We start from the raw sequence: 15,326 nt of genomic DNA on the forward strand, positions 1-15,326 counted from the left end.
AATAATATAATAGCTATAATACATACTAGAGGACCTGGTGCAGACCTGTGTAGGCCCTGTGCTTGCTGCTTCAGTCTCTGTGAACACATGTGTATCTTGCTTAGTTGATTCAGCGGGCCTTATTCTGGTGTCCTCCATCCCCTCTGGCTCTCATCTTCCTCAGGATTCCATGAACTCTGAGGGGAGGGATTTGATGGGGAACTCCCATTTATACTCTCTCTCCTCATAATATCTGTCTATGAGACTCTGTATTTGTTTCCATCTGCTGCCAGAGGAACCTTTTCTGATGATAGCAGATACCATTAGGAATTACTTTGTCAGGTTTTGTTGTTGTTTTCTGACCAGTTGTGTTTGGTTTTACCCTGCGTCTAGGGACTGTCTATTCTCTGGTTCTTGGCTACCCCGGCAGTGTTGGGTATGGGTTCCTTCTCATAGAGTGGGCCTTAGGTCAAATCAGACATTGGTCGGTCACTCCCACAAGTTCTGTGCTGCCATTGCCTTAGCAGATTTTACAGGCAGGACAGATCGTAGGTCAAGGTTTTGTGGCTGAGTTGGCATTTGTGTTTCTCTTTCAGTAGCCTGAAAATCTTGAGATAATCCTTAAATATTTTATTATTTTTAATAGTATGTATGTGTATTTGCCAGTGTGTAGGTATGTGCATGTGACTGCATGCCACATGCTATAAAGGCCAGAGATGTTGGATTGCCCTGGAGTTGTAGTTACAAGCAGTTTTGAACCACCACATTCTGAGAATCAAACTCAGGTCCTTTAGAAGAGCAGTAGTTGCTCTAAACTCCTGAAACATCTCTGTAGGCTTACAATCAAAATTTAATGAAAACTTCAGTAAGATTTGTACAAGTAGCATCAAGATACTACATGTTTTTCTTAATAAACCTAACAATGCTGCCAAAAAGAAAAATCTTAGATTTTTTTTTTTCTCGAGTGAGGTATAATTGATGTTACTACCTCCAAAATTGTGCTGTGTAGGTTTTGTTGAATCACAATTATTGGAGGGTTACTGAGAGTACTTGGCAAATAGGAATCTTTGGGTCACTTAGGCATGTTTTCTAGACATTTAGTTCTGAAAATACTTGCTTTTTCACTTATAAGAGTTTGCCAAGGGCAAAATGTTAAATGGTGCAAATTCATAAATTACTTTAAAAGCACAGAATTTAATATTTATTTACCAAGCAATTGTTCATTGCTTATAGAACCCCGAATTTACAAAGAGATTTATATTGTATGTCTTGTAAATTATGTCTATAGTTTTCCCATAAGATATGTAAACATACCTTCACATACATATTCTTGTTTTCACTGTGGTATTCTCTTTCTGTATTGGTTTTCACTGCACTTTCTCCTTCATCTCATCTCTACATGCCTTCATGTAGTCATTCATATTATAGAATGTCCAATCTTATAATAATCAGATATGTATGTGCAGACTTGTATAAATGTGAGGATATATAGAAGCATGATTTTGCTTAAAATACGCTTTTCTTATGTTTTCTTTTGCTACTTAAGTTCTGTGAAATTATTACTGTAGCTCTCCTTCAGTGATGATTTAGTATTTCTCCATGTAGATGAGTCATCAATAATTTATGTAGTTGTTTCTTACAAGGTATTTACTGTTAACTAGTATCTATAAATAGTAAATAGTCTCATATATACATACATAAGGACATACATATGTATACACATGCCTGCAATTATATTCAGATTCTTTTATGCTCAGAAAAGTTTTATATTTAATTTTAACAGATCTTCTTAGACTACTTTCCCATAAGGCTATAATACAATAATTCACATTTCTAACCCCCCCAAATTAGAAAGAACCTGTCCCCTACCAGAAATATATGCTATGATATTAGATTTTTAATTCATACCCTCATGATAGGTGTTTAATTATTCATGGTATTACTTGAATTTTCATTTCTTTAACCTAAAAAAAAAAAAAAAAGCTGCTTTTATACCCCTATTTTTTTATTAAAAAAAAAAATAAATTTATTTTCCATCCTGGCCTCAGTTTTCCCTTTTTTTCTTCACTCCCAGTTATTTCTCCCCCCATCCTCCCTCTGTTCCTACCCACTAAATCCATTCCTCCTCAGTTTCTGTTCAGGAAAGAGCAGGTCTCCCATGAGTATCAACAAAGCATGATGTATCAAGCTGCCACCAAACCAAGCACCTCCCCATGTGTTAAGGCTGTAAAAAGAGTCAGAGGCAGCCCCTGTTCCAACTGTTAGGAGTCCCACAAGAGGACCAAGCTACACAACTGTCACATATATGCAGAGGGCCTAGGTCAGTCCCATGCAGGTTCCCTGGTTGTTGATTCAGTCTCTGTGAGCCCCTATGAGCCCAGGTTAGTTGATTCTGGAGTTTGTTGTCCTCGACCTCTCTGGCTCCTTCAATCCTTTCTCTTCTTCTGCAGGATACCCTGAACTCTGCCTAATGCTTGGCTGTGGGTCTGCATCTGTTTCCATCAGTTGCTGGATGAAGCCTCTGATGACAATTGGGCTAAGCACCAATCTAGTCACTATTGCTGGAGTCTAAGTCTTCCTTGTAGATTCCTGAGAGATTCCCTTGTGCCATGTTTTTACCTGCCCCCCAAATGGCCCTCCCTCATGTCCAGTAGTCTTTCTCAATATTCTCCCTTCTGCTCTTCAACCTGATCCCCTCTGTTCCCATCCCCACGCACCCTCAGTCCACTCACAAAATCTCTTCTATTTCCCCTTCCTAGGAAGATCTGGTGTTCCTGAGTGTAGGTTTCTTTTCTTGTTTTGTGGCCTTGTGGATTTAAGCATTTGGATTGCCTAGTTATGACCTTTACTAATGTTGAGTTGCCCGTCTTCTTATTTATAAAATTAATCACTTTGTATAATGTCTTTATCAATATACTATTTGTCCTCTGAGTCGCAGTTATTCTTTCCAAATTTGTTGTCTCTTGCCATATGTTTATTATGGAATTTGAGTTTGTGATATAAGTTAAGATTTCCTCTTCCTTTATATAGCACATAGTTTTTAAGTTAATTTTCATAAGATTTTTGGAATTCCATTTTTAAAAATCTCTTTTCCAGATGGCATTTATTTTTGTATATGTTAGAAGAGTGTATCTGCTTTTATTTTAATTTAAGTATTTAATTTGGTTGGCATCAATAGTTAAGTCATTTTCCCTCTGAACTGAAAGGTTTATGGATTGTCTGTTTTCTTCTAGAAATTAGATTTTTTTTTTTTACAGTAACATTATAATACTTCCATGCACACACAAATATCAGATGGTAAAAATGTCATTGTGAGGCCAGGGGAGTTTGCTGATGAAAAAGGAGCAGCTTCTCAGTGTTGTCATTAATGAGAATGCCATCCATTGCATGCCAGGCATTGTTTGAAGACAGGCAGGGAACTTCTTCATTGTTGGAGTATCATGGGGTGTGCTGACACAAATTGAGATAGCTATGATTTTACTTGTTGATTTCTGTAACCACCATAATAATTTCATTGTTTAAAAAATTTTTTTCTTTCCCTCCCTCCCTTCCTTCCTTCTGGCCTCTGTGAGCACCTGCATATATGTGGCACACACTCACATAGACACATACATATACACGTAAATAAATGTAAATCATTAAAAAAAGTAAGATGCTAAATAAAAGCTCTTTCTATTGTCCCAAATAAACTGTTTTGATGAAAGGTACTTTGAAGACTAAAGGTATGTACAGTGTGATCATGTCATAATCACATTGACAGCATCTGAGTTTATTGTTATGTAATTTACTGATCAATGCTCAGTAGACCTTATAGCTATTTACAACAAAGCAATTCTGTCTTGATAAAATAACATTGATTATGTGTTCTTCAGAGGTAGAATATTTTTAATTTCTTTTTATTATGAACAAATCTCAATAACTGATTCTTTTAAATATTCTTTTTAGGACAGAAGAAAGTTAAAGTTAAAAAACCAAAACCAGAATTTCCTGTATATGTGCCTTTAGAAAATACATATATTCAGTCTTATGATCATGGGACTTCTATTGAAGAAATAGAGGAGCAAATGGATGATTGGTTGGAAACCAGGAACAGAACACAGAAAAAGCAGGTAATTAAATTTAAAGTTGATTTGAAAAACTGATTGGACATCACATCCACAACCCAGGCAAGCACAGCCTTTGAGCTATAGTCCCACCCTGTGTATCTTAGATGGCTGATTTGTGTTTCTGTTGTTATTATAAATCTTGGCCCAACTGTGTAGCCCAGGCTAGCCCAAAACCTGTTATCCTTTTGTCTCTACCTCTCACATTCTACATTATTTCTCTCTGTGTAAGTACATATTTACACTGGTTTTAACTGAATAAGAAACCTAAAGTACATTCACTGTTGTTACACAGTTCATTGAGCTATTATAGAGTCAACCTGTTAACCTTTGCTAAAATAAAGGACTAGAACACAAGCCAGCAAGAGAACTCAGGGGGTAAGGCACTTACCACCAAGCCTGGTGGTTCAGCTTCAATCTTTGGAACCCACATGATGGAAGAAGAAAACCAATTCTCAAAAATTGTCCTTTATGCTGTTAGGGGATTTTATCTTTATAGACTGTTTGGAACCTTTCCTCCCCTTTGTGTTCTATGGAATCATTTTAGGAACACTGGCATTAATTTGTCTTGAAAGGTCTGGGAACTCTGCAGTGAATCCAGGAGACCTCATTATTGCTCAGTCTCATTGCATGCTACTTGTCTGTTTAAGTGGGTTATATCTTGCTTTAAATTTTAGAGGGTTATATGTGTTTGGAAATTTGTCTTAAGTTATTCTAGACCTCTTATTTTATTGGAATATAACTGCAGAATGTTTCTTAATGATCCTCTGGATTTCAGTGATATCTGTTATAATAGCTCCTGTTCCCTATTTACTGATTTGGATCTTCTCTTTTTCCTTTCATTGGTTTGGTCAAGTTTGTTAGTTTTATCTTTTCCATAAGCCAAACCTTTATTTCATTGATCCTTTCTATTATTTTAGTGCCTATTTCATCGAGTTCAGCTCTGATCTTTTTTTTTTTTTTTTTTTTTCTTTCCTTAGTGGTTTTAGTTTATTCTACTTGAGTCATATCAGTAGGTTATTTGTTTGAGAGTATTCTGTCTTCATCCATTCATTATAATAAGTTCTTATACATTATTCCAATTTTCATTTAGTTATAGGAACTTTCCCCCTGATTTCTTTCAATGGCCTTCTTTCATTCAAAGTTATTGTTCAGACTCCATGTGTTTGCATGATCTGATGGGAGTTGTCTTTCTGTATATATGTTTGTCTTATTGGTTGATGAATAAAACACTGATTGCCAGGCAGGCAGATAGGTGGGACTAGGAGAGAAGAGTCTTCATGTGATCCCAGGAAGAGAGGATACAAGTCAGGCATTCTCCAGTAAGATAAGACCATGTAGAAATACTTAGATTATAGAAATGGGTTAGTAATTAAAACAGAATTAGCCAATAAGAAGCCCTAGCCAGCAGCCAATAGTATTATAATTAATGTAAGTTTCTGTGTGTGACCTGCCAGACCAGAGACACTCCCTCAACAATGTTCCTGTATGTAGTTCCTCTGGCTATTGATTTTTAGCCTAGTTCTATTATAATCTGATAAGACAATAAATTGCTTCAGTTTTTAAAAATTGTTAAGATTTGCTTTATAACCTAAAGTATGCACTGTTTTGGGGAAAGGACCATGTGCTGATGAAGAGTATATATACTGTGATAGAAAATTCTGTAGGTGTCTCTCAAGTGTGTTTTCATTTGTACTGTAACATAATTGGTGTCTCTTGTTTGTTGATTTTTTTTGTTTGTTCTTTTTTTTAATTTTTATCATTTATTTTTATTTTATTTTATGTGCTTTGGTGTTTTGCCATGGGTGTCCGACCCCCTGGAACTGGAGTTACAGACACTTGTGAGTGGCCATGTGAATGCTGAAACTTGGACTCAGGTCCTTTGAAAGAGCAGTCAGTGCTTTTAACCACTGAGCCATCTCTTCAGCTGAATGAATTTAAAAATACAGGAGATGAGTGAAATACTCAATAAAAATCAAACAGAAATCTTGGAAGCAAAAAAAAAAAAAAAAAAAAAAAACTCAATAGATGAGATGAAAAGGTAGACACAAAGAGAGAGTTCAAAAGCTTTCCTCACCCAATTTTATAAAACTCCTATGGACATAAAGCAAACAGACCAAATTAACAACAGTGGAAGACTTTACTCTCAGTGATCATTCAGACCAAGAAACAACTAGAGGCTAGATTCTATTATGTCTTTTATTACTAGAATTTTTGTGGTTTCTGTGTTTGAACTTAAGCATCCAAAGGTATGCATAGCAAATTCCCAGTAAGTATTTGTTAAATTAATCAAGCACCCAAGTAATTTATTATGTTGACATCTGTTGACAGAGCATAATGAGGAGGATGGAAATAAACTGTTGGCTTGAAAGACCTAGAGTTGAATTTTAACATCAGGATTTATTACCTGTATAATAGAGCTTAAACTGACCTATCATTTAATACCGAACAAGAATGAAAGGACCTACTTTTTCTACTTTAGAAAAGGAGAATATAAGCTAAACATTGTATTGGAGCTGGGAGTGTACCCCAGTTGTTAGAATTCTTGTCTGGTATGCCCAAAACCCTGGATCCACTCCCAATATTATAAAAATAGATGATGGTGCATGCCAATAATCTCAGCCAGGACCTGGGAGGTGGAGGCAGAATGATCAGAAGTTCCAGGTCATGTTCCGCTCCATTGCTAGTTTGGAGCCAGCCTGGGATATATGAGACCTGATCTCAGAAAGAGACAGGATGACTACTACCCTGTTTGTGATTCTGCTCCTATCCTTTTTTCATTACATGTTCTACAGTTTCATTGCAGTTAAATCATCCTGTTTAGTAAAAATGGAACTTAAATACATATTCCAGTTTCCCAGAGCTTCCTATGTTTTGATATGTAGTCTGCTGACTATATTGCTGTTAGGTTCATGTACCAGGAAAACATCATGGAGAAAGGGCATGACTGAGAAAGCTGTTTAGTAACGGCAGCTAAGAAGAAAAAAAGCAAAAGGTAAGTCCTTCAGAAGCACTCTCCCACCTCAAAGACATGCTTCCTCAATCTAGGCCCCACTTTGCAGTCTATTCAAAATTTATTCATCAATTGATTAATCTCTTGATAAAGTTTCAGAATTCTCATAATCCAGTCATTTCTGAAAAGCTCATCAGTTAACAGCCATTTCCTTGATACATGAACCTGGGGATAGTGGATTTTATAATAGACAATAGCAAATAACATGACAGATGGAGGAAGTATAAGATGTGCTGCTGCTGCTGCTGCTGCTGCTGCTGCTGCTGTTGTTTTTGAAACAGGGTTTTCTCTGTAGCTTTGAAGGCTAGCTTTTGAAACTTGCTCTATAGACCAGGCTGGCCATGAACTCACAGAGATCCACCTACTTCTGCCTTCCTAGTGCTGGAATTAAAGACATATGCCATCCCCACCCAGCATATAAGATTGTTATAATCATTCCCAACATATTTGAATGCCAGGTACTGTGATGTAGCTTGTTTAATCCATGAAAAAGTACAGTGCAAGGAGCATTTGAATATAAAAAAAAAAACCTTGAATTGCTGAGAATTTTACAAACAAGTATAAGCAAATTGACATTAATCCATCTGTATTAGACTTCTGTGGAGGAGAACAATTGACAGACTGACTATATATAAATATACATACACGCATATAAATAGAATTTATTAAGAGTGGTTGGTTTACAGGGTTTGATCTGGCTAGTCCAGCAATGCTGGTTTTCTGACAGCAAGACTGAGAATCCAGTAATTCTTCACTACACACGGCTGGATATCTCAGCTGCTCTTCAGTTGGAATCTGAGGAAGTAAGTGAAAGATTTCCTGTGCAGGACAGATGAACTTGCCAAAGAATGAGGGCAAGCCAGCAAAAAGCAAGAGCTTCCTTCTCACCAGAGAGTGAGGCCAAGATTTAGGGTGGGTTACTCCACCTCAATTGTCCAATCAAGAGAAATCTCTCACAGGTGTGCCAAGATGCTTGGGTTTTAGTTGATTCCAGATGTAATTAGGTTAACAATGAAGATTAGCCATCACAAATCCACTCCTTATCAACTTGACATCCTTGAGCTCCTTATGTCATGCTTTACTTTCCAGTGAAAACAATAAGCAGGTCATAACTATGCCTAACATGATATAACTATCCCACATACAAGTACAAACACATCATATATTTTAGGATAGGTAGCAATGTCTCTTGAGGAACATTATTTGAGTATCTTATATAAATATAATAACCACTGATATTATCTCAATTGATGCAACATTACATGATAAGGAAAATGAGGAAAGAAACCACCAATACTACCTTAAAAATATATGTATATATCCACAAAGCCCCCCCCCCACTTTTTTTTCTTTTTTCTTTTTTTGGTGACAGGGTTTCTCTGTGTAAAAACCCCTAACCAAGGTGGCTTTGGACTCATTGAGATCCACCTGCCTTTGCCTTCTGGTGCTGGGATGAAAGGCATTTGCGGCTCCACTGTCTGGCATACAGACACATTCTTAAAAACATATGACAGAAAACCTCATGTCAATCTCATGTCAATTATAATGCTTGTTTCTGCAACCCGTCACATGACCTTAATTGGTATTTATAACTACCTTCTTTTACTCTTGATCCTCCTGCCTCTGCCTCCTTTAGTAAATCCTACTGGTGTGCACCACCACAACCGGCAACTACCTTCTTTTACTACCTATTTTATATTTCCTTCACTCAGCAAGCACCTTAGCATATCTAGGCTCTTCCTGGAGGAGTGACCCATACCATGATTCCTGAAGGGTCTGTGCCCTTTATCATCCTGCCATGATTAGGTTATTGTTGTTTCCCTTTAACTTTAATCACAGGACATGGTAGCGCCAAGAGTTGCCCCTAAATCATCTCCTATACTCCAGCATAATCATTCTTTCCTCCATGGTGGAAAATCAATCCAATTTCCCCTGATAATTTTAATCCATCACCGCTCCTAACACTGTTATTTCTTTCCTAGCCTGTTGGCTCAAGGACATCAGAAGCCCAAAGTGGCCAAGCAGAAGCCTAAGCTTTCCAGATCAATGTAACGTTTGTGTCTCCTTGCAGGAACACTTCACTCTCCGAGACCAAAACTTCAAGGCTAGCAGATTTAAGATAAGAGGAACAGGAAGCCAATTTTTTTCTAGTGGGTACTAAGGATGATAGTGAATGGAATCATTCCATTTTCCACCCCTTAATTCCTGCACTTGTGAATCATGGCTATGTGATAAACCCTACCATATTTTGGATGCTGATTCAAAGCTTATACTGCCTTAAAAGGCCATTCCATGTTTCTGTCAGGCTAGCTGCTTTAGGATATTGAGGAACATGGTGTGACCAGTGGATCCACTGTCACACTTCAGTGACTGTGAAGTGAAGTCCCTTGGTCAGAAGCAACACTGTGCAATACCCATGACAGTGGATATAGCACTTTTTAGTTCACAGATGATTTGGCAGAAGCATTACATGCAGCAAAGGTAAAGCTATAACCAGAATAAGTATCTACTCTTGTAAAGGCAAAGAGTTGTCCTTTCTATGAAGTGCTTCAATGTAGTCAGCCTTGCTGACTGATAACCCTGAGGAATGCTGTCATATCTGGTACTCAGTGTTTGTCTTTGCTGTTGTCAGATCTGGCACTCAGCAGCTGCTATAGTGGTCAGGTCAGCCTTGATGAGTGGGAATCCATGTTGTAAAGCCCATGTACAACCTTCATCTCTGCCACTGTGGCCACTCTGTTGATGGGTTCATGGGGCAATGGAACAGATAGCTGGCTGTCCACAGAATGGGTCATTTCATCTATGATTACTGAGTTCCTCCTCTGCTGAAGCCACCTTTTGATGAGCATTTACATGGTACACAGTATCTTCATATTGTTTGCCCATTTACAGAGCTCTATCTACACACTTTTTCCCCAGATGTCTTTCTCACTGATTTTCCTCATGCTCTTTTCAAGTCCCTGATCAGTGAACAGTCGCACATCTGGCCATTTCTCCTTCCAAACAAAATGTATGACCATGTGTATTGCCTGAAGTTCTGCCCACCATGAAGATGTGTTCTCTTCTGTTTCTTTCAGGGTTTTTCCAAAACTAGGTTGTAAAGCTGAAGCTCATCCATACAAATTACTTCACCTTTAGGCACTGGTGGCACATGCCTTTAATTCCAGCACTTGGAAAGCAAAACAGAAACATGAGGCTTTCTGTGAGTTTAAGGCCAGCCAGTCTAAGAGTAAGTTCCAGGACAACCAGAGCTACACAGAGAAACCCTGTCTAGAAAATCCAAAAAAAAATTAAATAAATAAAAAATAAAAATAAATAAGTTACTTCGCCTTCTTAAGCTCTTAAAAGGCTCAACTTAGGTAATTTCTCTAGAATTTACTGTGTTTTTTCATTAGTTGATAGCATCTACAACATTTTTATAACAATAAATAAAAGATGACATTTTATAACAATAAGTAAAAAAAATCCCCTAAGTGATAGTAGTGTTAGATTAATTCAATAAATTTTAAAACATTTTTTCTTTTTTTTTTTTAATTTATTTTTTACATTCCAATCCCAGTTCCCTCTCTCTCCTCTCCTCCCACTCCCCCACTTCCTCCCCACCCCACCTCCCATCTGCTCCTTGAAAGAGGGTAAGTCCTCCCCTAGGAATTCTACCAAGTCTGTCCCATCATCTTGTTCAGGCAGGACCAAGGCACCTCTCCACTCCCAAACCCCCGTGTCTAGACTGAGCAAGGTATCTCTCCATATAGAATGGGCTCCACTAAGTCAGTTTGTGCATTAGAGTTGGATCTTGGACCCACTGCCAGTGGCCTCATATATTGTCCCAGCCATACCATTGTCATTTGTATTAAGGGAGTCTAGTTCAGTCTTATGCAGGTTCCCCATGTGTCAGACCTGAGTAAGTGATCTCTCACTAGCTTGGGTTAGCTGATTCTGTAGGGGTTTCCCTGTTATGGTCTTGACTCCTTTGTTCATGTTGTCACCCCTCCCTCACTTTGATTATACTCCAGGAACTTGACCCAATGGTTAGTTGTGTATTTCTGCATCTGCTTCCATCTGTTTCTGGAAGAGGATTCTAGCTTTTTGGGGGTTGTGGATTGTAGGCTGGGTGTTTTTTGCTTTATGTCTGGTGTCCACTTATGAGTAAGTACATACTATATTTGTCTTTCTGTATCTGGGTTACCTCACTCAGGATGGTTTTTTCTGGTTCTGTCATTTGCCTTCATGTTTAAGGATGTCATTGTTTCACTGATGGGTTTCACTGCATTGTATAAATTTACCACATTTTCTGTATCCATTCCTCAAGTTGAGGGTCATATAGGTCATTTCCAAGTTCTGACTATTACGAATAATGTTGCTATGAACGTACTTGAGCAAATATCCTTGTGGTGTGAATTTGTCTCCTTTGAATTTTCTGAGAAATCACCATACTGCTTTCCACAGCAGCTGTAGACATTTGTACCTCGCCAGCAATGGAGGAGTATTCCCCTTTCTCCATATCCTCTCCAGTATAAGCTGTCATTGGTGTTTTTGATCTTAGCCATTCTGATCAGTGTAAGGTGGAATCTCAGAGTGGTTTTGATTTGCATTTCCCTGATGACTAAGTAGGTTGAACATTTCCTTAAGTAAGTGTTTTTCTGCCATTTGAGATTGTTCTGTTGAGAATTCTCTGTTTGGATATCTATCCCATTTTTTATTTGGGTTGTTTGGTAGTCTGATATCTAGTTTCTTGAGTTCTTTGTATATTTTGGAGATCAGCCCTCTGTCAGATGGGGGATTGGTGAAGATCTTTTCCTATTCTGTAGGGAGCCATTTTGTCTTGTTGAGCGTGTTCTTTGCTTTATGGAAGCTTCTCATTTTCAGAAGGTCCCATTTATTAATTGTTGCTCTCAGTGTCTGTGCTACTGGTGTTCTATTTAGGAAGAGGTTTCCTGTGCTTATGTGTTCAAGTGTATTTCCTACTTTCTCTTCTAGGAGGTTCAGTGTGGATGGATTTATATTGAGGTCTTTGATCCATTTGGACTTGAGTTTTGTGCATGGTGATAGATATGAATCTATTTCTATTCTTCTACATGTTGACAGCCAGTTATACCAGCACCATTTGTTGAATATGCTTTCTTTTTTCCATTTTTTTTTAAGCTTGTAATTAGGTATTCATAAGTGGTTGTGTGGGTTGATATCAGGGTCATAAGTGGTGTGTGGGTTGATATCAGGGTCTTCAATTCAATTCCATTGGTCCACCTGTCTGTTTTTGTGCCAGTACTAAACTGTTTTCATTACTGTAGATCTGTAGTAGATCTTAAAGTCAGGGGTGGTGATGCCCCTGGATTTTTTTTTTTTTTTTCCATCTGAAGTTGAGTGTTGTTCTTTCCAAGTCTGTGAAGAATTGTGCTGGGATTTTGATGGGGATTTCATTGAATCTGTAGATTACTTTAGGTAGGATTGCCATTTTTACTATGTTGATCCTACCTGTCTAAGAACATGGGGAATCTTTTCATTTTCTGACATTTTATTTAATTGCTTTCTTTAAAGACTTAAAATTCTTGTCATACAGGTCTTAAATTTGTTTAGTTAAAGTTACCCCAAGATATTGTATGTTATTTGTGACTATTGTAAAGGGTGATGTTTCTCTGATTTCTTTCTCAGCCCATTTATCATAGGAGGACTACTGTTTGTTGTTGTTGTTGTTAGTTTATTTTGTATCCTGCTATATTACTAAAAATGTTTAGACATTATTTTTGATTATTTTATAATTGCCTGATATTTTGAAAGTTATATTTAGTTTCTAAAATAATTATCTAGTGTTTTAATCCAGTAAGGTCATCAATTTTGTGAAATAATTATTCAAGTTGCTGACTAATGAGAATAATGTCTTACTGTCAATGGAAAGCATACACACAAGTGTGGTCTTTGGAAGAGTTCCCGGCTTCTGTTTTCTGGTGCTGGGAATAAGAACCCTGCCCTGAGAGGTGCTCAGTGGTGACTGATGGTGGTTCTTACTGTGCTCTCACCTTACTTACTTCTCCTCAGCATGACTTTAAGCCATCAACTCAAGGTTGTAAAAATCTCATTTCCCCTACAACATCCTGCTTAACTGCATTCTGCCTAAACATACAGTTACTATTTCATCCTATGTAACCAAGGAAGCTTTGTAATCTCAGACTTTCAGTCTTTTGAACTTTCCTTTTAAACCTCCCCACCTCAGCTGTAAGTGGTATTCTGCTTGCTCACCAAGCGTGCAGAATCCATGCTGTAGCATGCCAATAAAAGAAACTTTTGTTCTTGCATTTGGTACGTCAACTCCTTGGTGGACTTTTTGGGGTTCTGAGTACTGGACAAAACATTTGGTGCATTACGCAGGAATCCCAAAAACCCCCCAGGACCCCGACCCCCAAAGGTTTCGTTTTCCAACTGGTTGGTGAGTATTTTGTGTTTGTTAAGCATGTAAATGGCCTGTGCTTGTTAAATGTGAGCTTTTCTAGGTACACTAGCATCCAGGCTAATAGGGCGATGGTTCCCTTGGTGGACCTGCAGGGATCGTGGGGATGTCCTACTCTTCATCCAGGGTGGGAATTCAGCCAGCGATTGAACTGACCATCCATGGCAGGGGCTCAGCTGGTGGCCTAACTAACCTGTACCCCGTATTTGGCTAGCCATCTGAAGTGAATGTTCTTGCAGAAGAGATTTTGGATAGGGCCCCAGTCTTAGTACGGTCATGCTGTGTGTTATTTTTGTCTCAATCCTATGATGAGTAACAATGGGACAGAGCCCCTCTTCCCCCATAGACCTTTGCCTTGCCCACTGGAAGGATGTGATGATGAAAGCTGGCAACAACAGTGTAAGCATCCATAAGAACAAACCGGGTACTCTGTGCATTTGAATGGCCCGTTTTTAATGTGGGCTGACCACTTGAAGGGTCTTTCCAACTGAACCTCATTGCCAGGATGGAAGAAATTGTCTTCCAACTCTGCATTGGTCACCTAGACCAAATACCATATACGTAGTTACCTGGGGTCAAACATTTTCTCCCTTGCCTCGTTCCTTCCACCCTACAGATGCTGGCAGTCACGCCAAAGTAGCCACCAGAATTCAGTACCAAACCTATCCTTCAGGGGAACACAGAGAAATTTGACCTCTTTCCTGCACCTTCACAGGAACCCCGAGAGTGACAAAATGGGAGGAGCTGGCCAGACACCCTGCCAGAGATCTGGGAGGCCCTGCACAAGCCACAGGCAGCTGCAGGGCAACCACTCCTCAGGCAGAGGCTGTGGCCCTCCACCCTGCAGGACTCCCAGATGCTGAAGGAAACCAGCCTTTTCACTACCTGCCATGAGCCACTAGCGATCTGTATATGCATTTGCAGAATGCTTCATTCTCAGACAATTCCCAAGATCTGATTAATTTGTTAGAAACTGTTCTCTTTACCCATCAGCCCACTTGAGGTATCTGTCAACAGCTCCTCCAGGTCCTGTTCACCACCGAGGAATGAAGCAGGATCCTAAAAGTGTCCTGGAAATTGGTTCCAGGAAGGACAAAGGATCCACCCACTGACTAGCCGGCCAAAATGTCCAGGTTGTACGATGTTAGATACGTTTCTTAGGAAAGTCCGACTGTGTACCTAAAAAGGCATCAGGAGGCCTTTCATGGTTACACCGCTCTGTTCTGAGACAAGAGATTCCAGAGATGAGTGTGACATTTGCTTTCATTAATCAGATGACACCGGATATTAAAAGAAAGCTACAATCGATAGAGAGATTAGGGGAAAGCGCCTTAGGGACCTAGTTGCAGTGGCAGGAAAAGTTTATGACAGAAAAAAGGATGTAAAAAAAAAAATCAGAAACCTTAAAAAGGAAAGAGACAAAAAGGCTAACCAGAGTTCTGGAACAGCAGCAAGCACGTCATCAGGCAGAATTAAAAGAGATCCTTTTGGGCATAGGAACAGCAGCTGTGGCTAAGAAAACAATGAGCCTATTGCAGAAAGGATGCCCCAAGAAAAGACAGGCTGCTCTCCTTCAAGGGGCTCAGTCCCCCTTGCTGAACCCAGGGTAAAACAGAAGGGCAATGACTGACAAAACCACTTGGGTACAAGGGACTATCAATGAACTACCTAAAGAACAGTAAATCTGGGGATGGGATGGGTAACCCATTGTTTTCCAGTCATACCAGAATGCCCTTGCCCCCTCCTGGGGCAAGATCTCCTCACCGAAAAAAAAAAAAAAAAAAAAAAA

General features: G+C 38.9%; 1 protein-coding gene across 1 annotated transcript in view; it reads left to right on the plus strand.

The window, feature by feature from the left end:
* The window catches only part of Dnajc1 (DnaJ heat shock protein family (Hsp40) member C1), a 151,227-nt gene that overhangs the window by 83,054 nt on the left and 52,847 nt on the right, over window positions 1–15,326 (plus strand). Inside the window, exon 8 of the mRNA XM_051205672.1 lies at window positions 3,925–4,088. Coding sequence (XP_051061629.1) covers window positions 3,925–4,088 — 164 coding nt within the window. The remainder of the gene's footprint in view (window positions 1–3,924; window positions 4,089–15,326) is intronic.

Source organism: Phodopus roborovskii, unplaced genomic scaffold, assembly GCF_943737965.1.
Source record: "Phodopus roborovskii unplaced genomic scaffold, PHOROB, whole genome shotgun sequence".
NCBI lineage: Eukaryota > Metazoa > Chordata > Mammalia > Rodentia > Cricetidae > Phodopus > Phodopus roborovskii.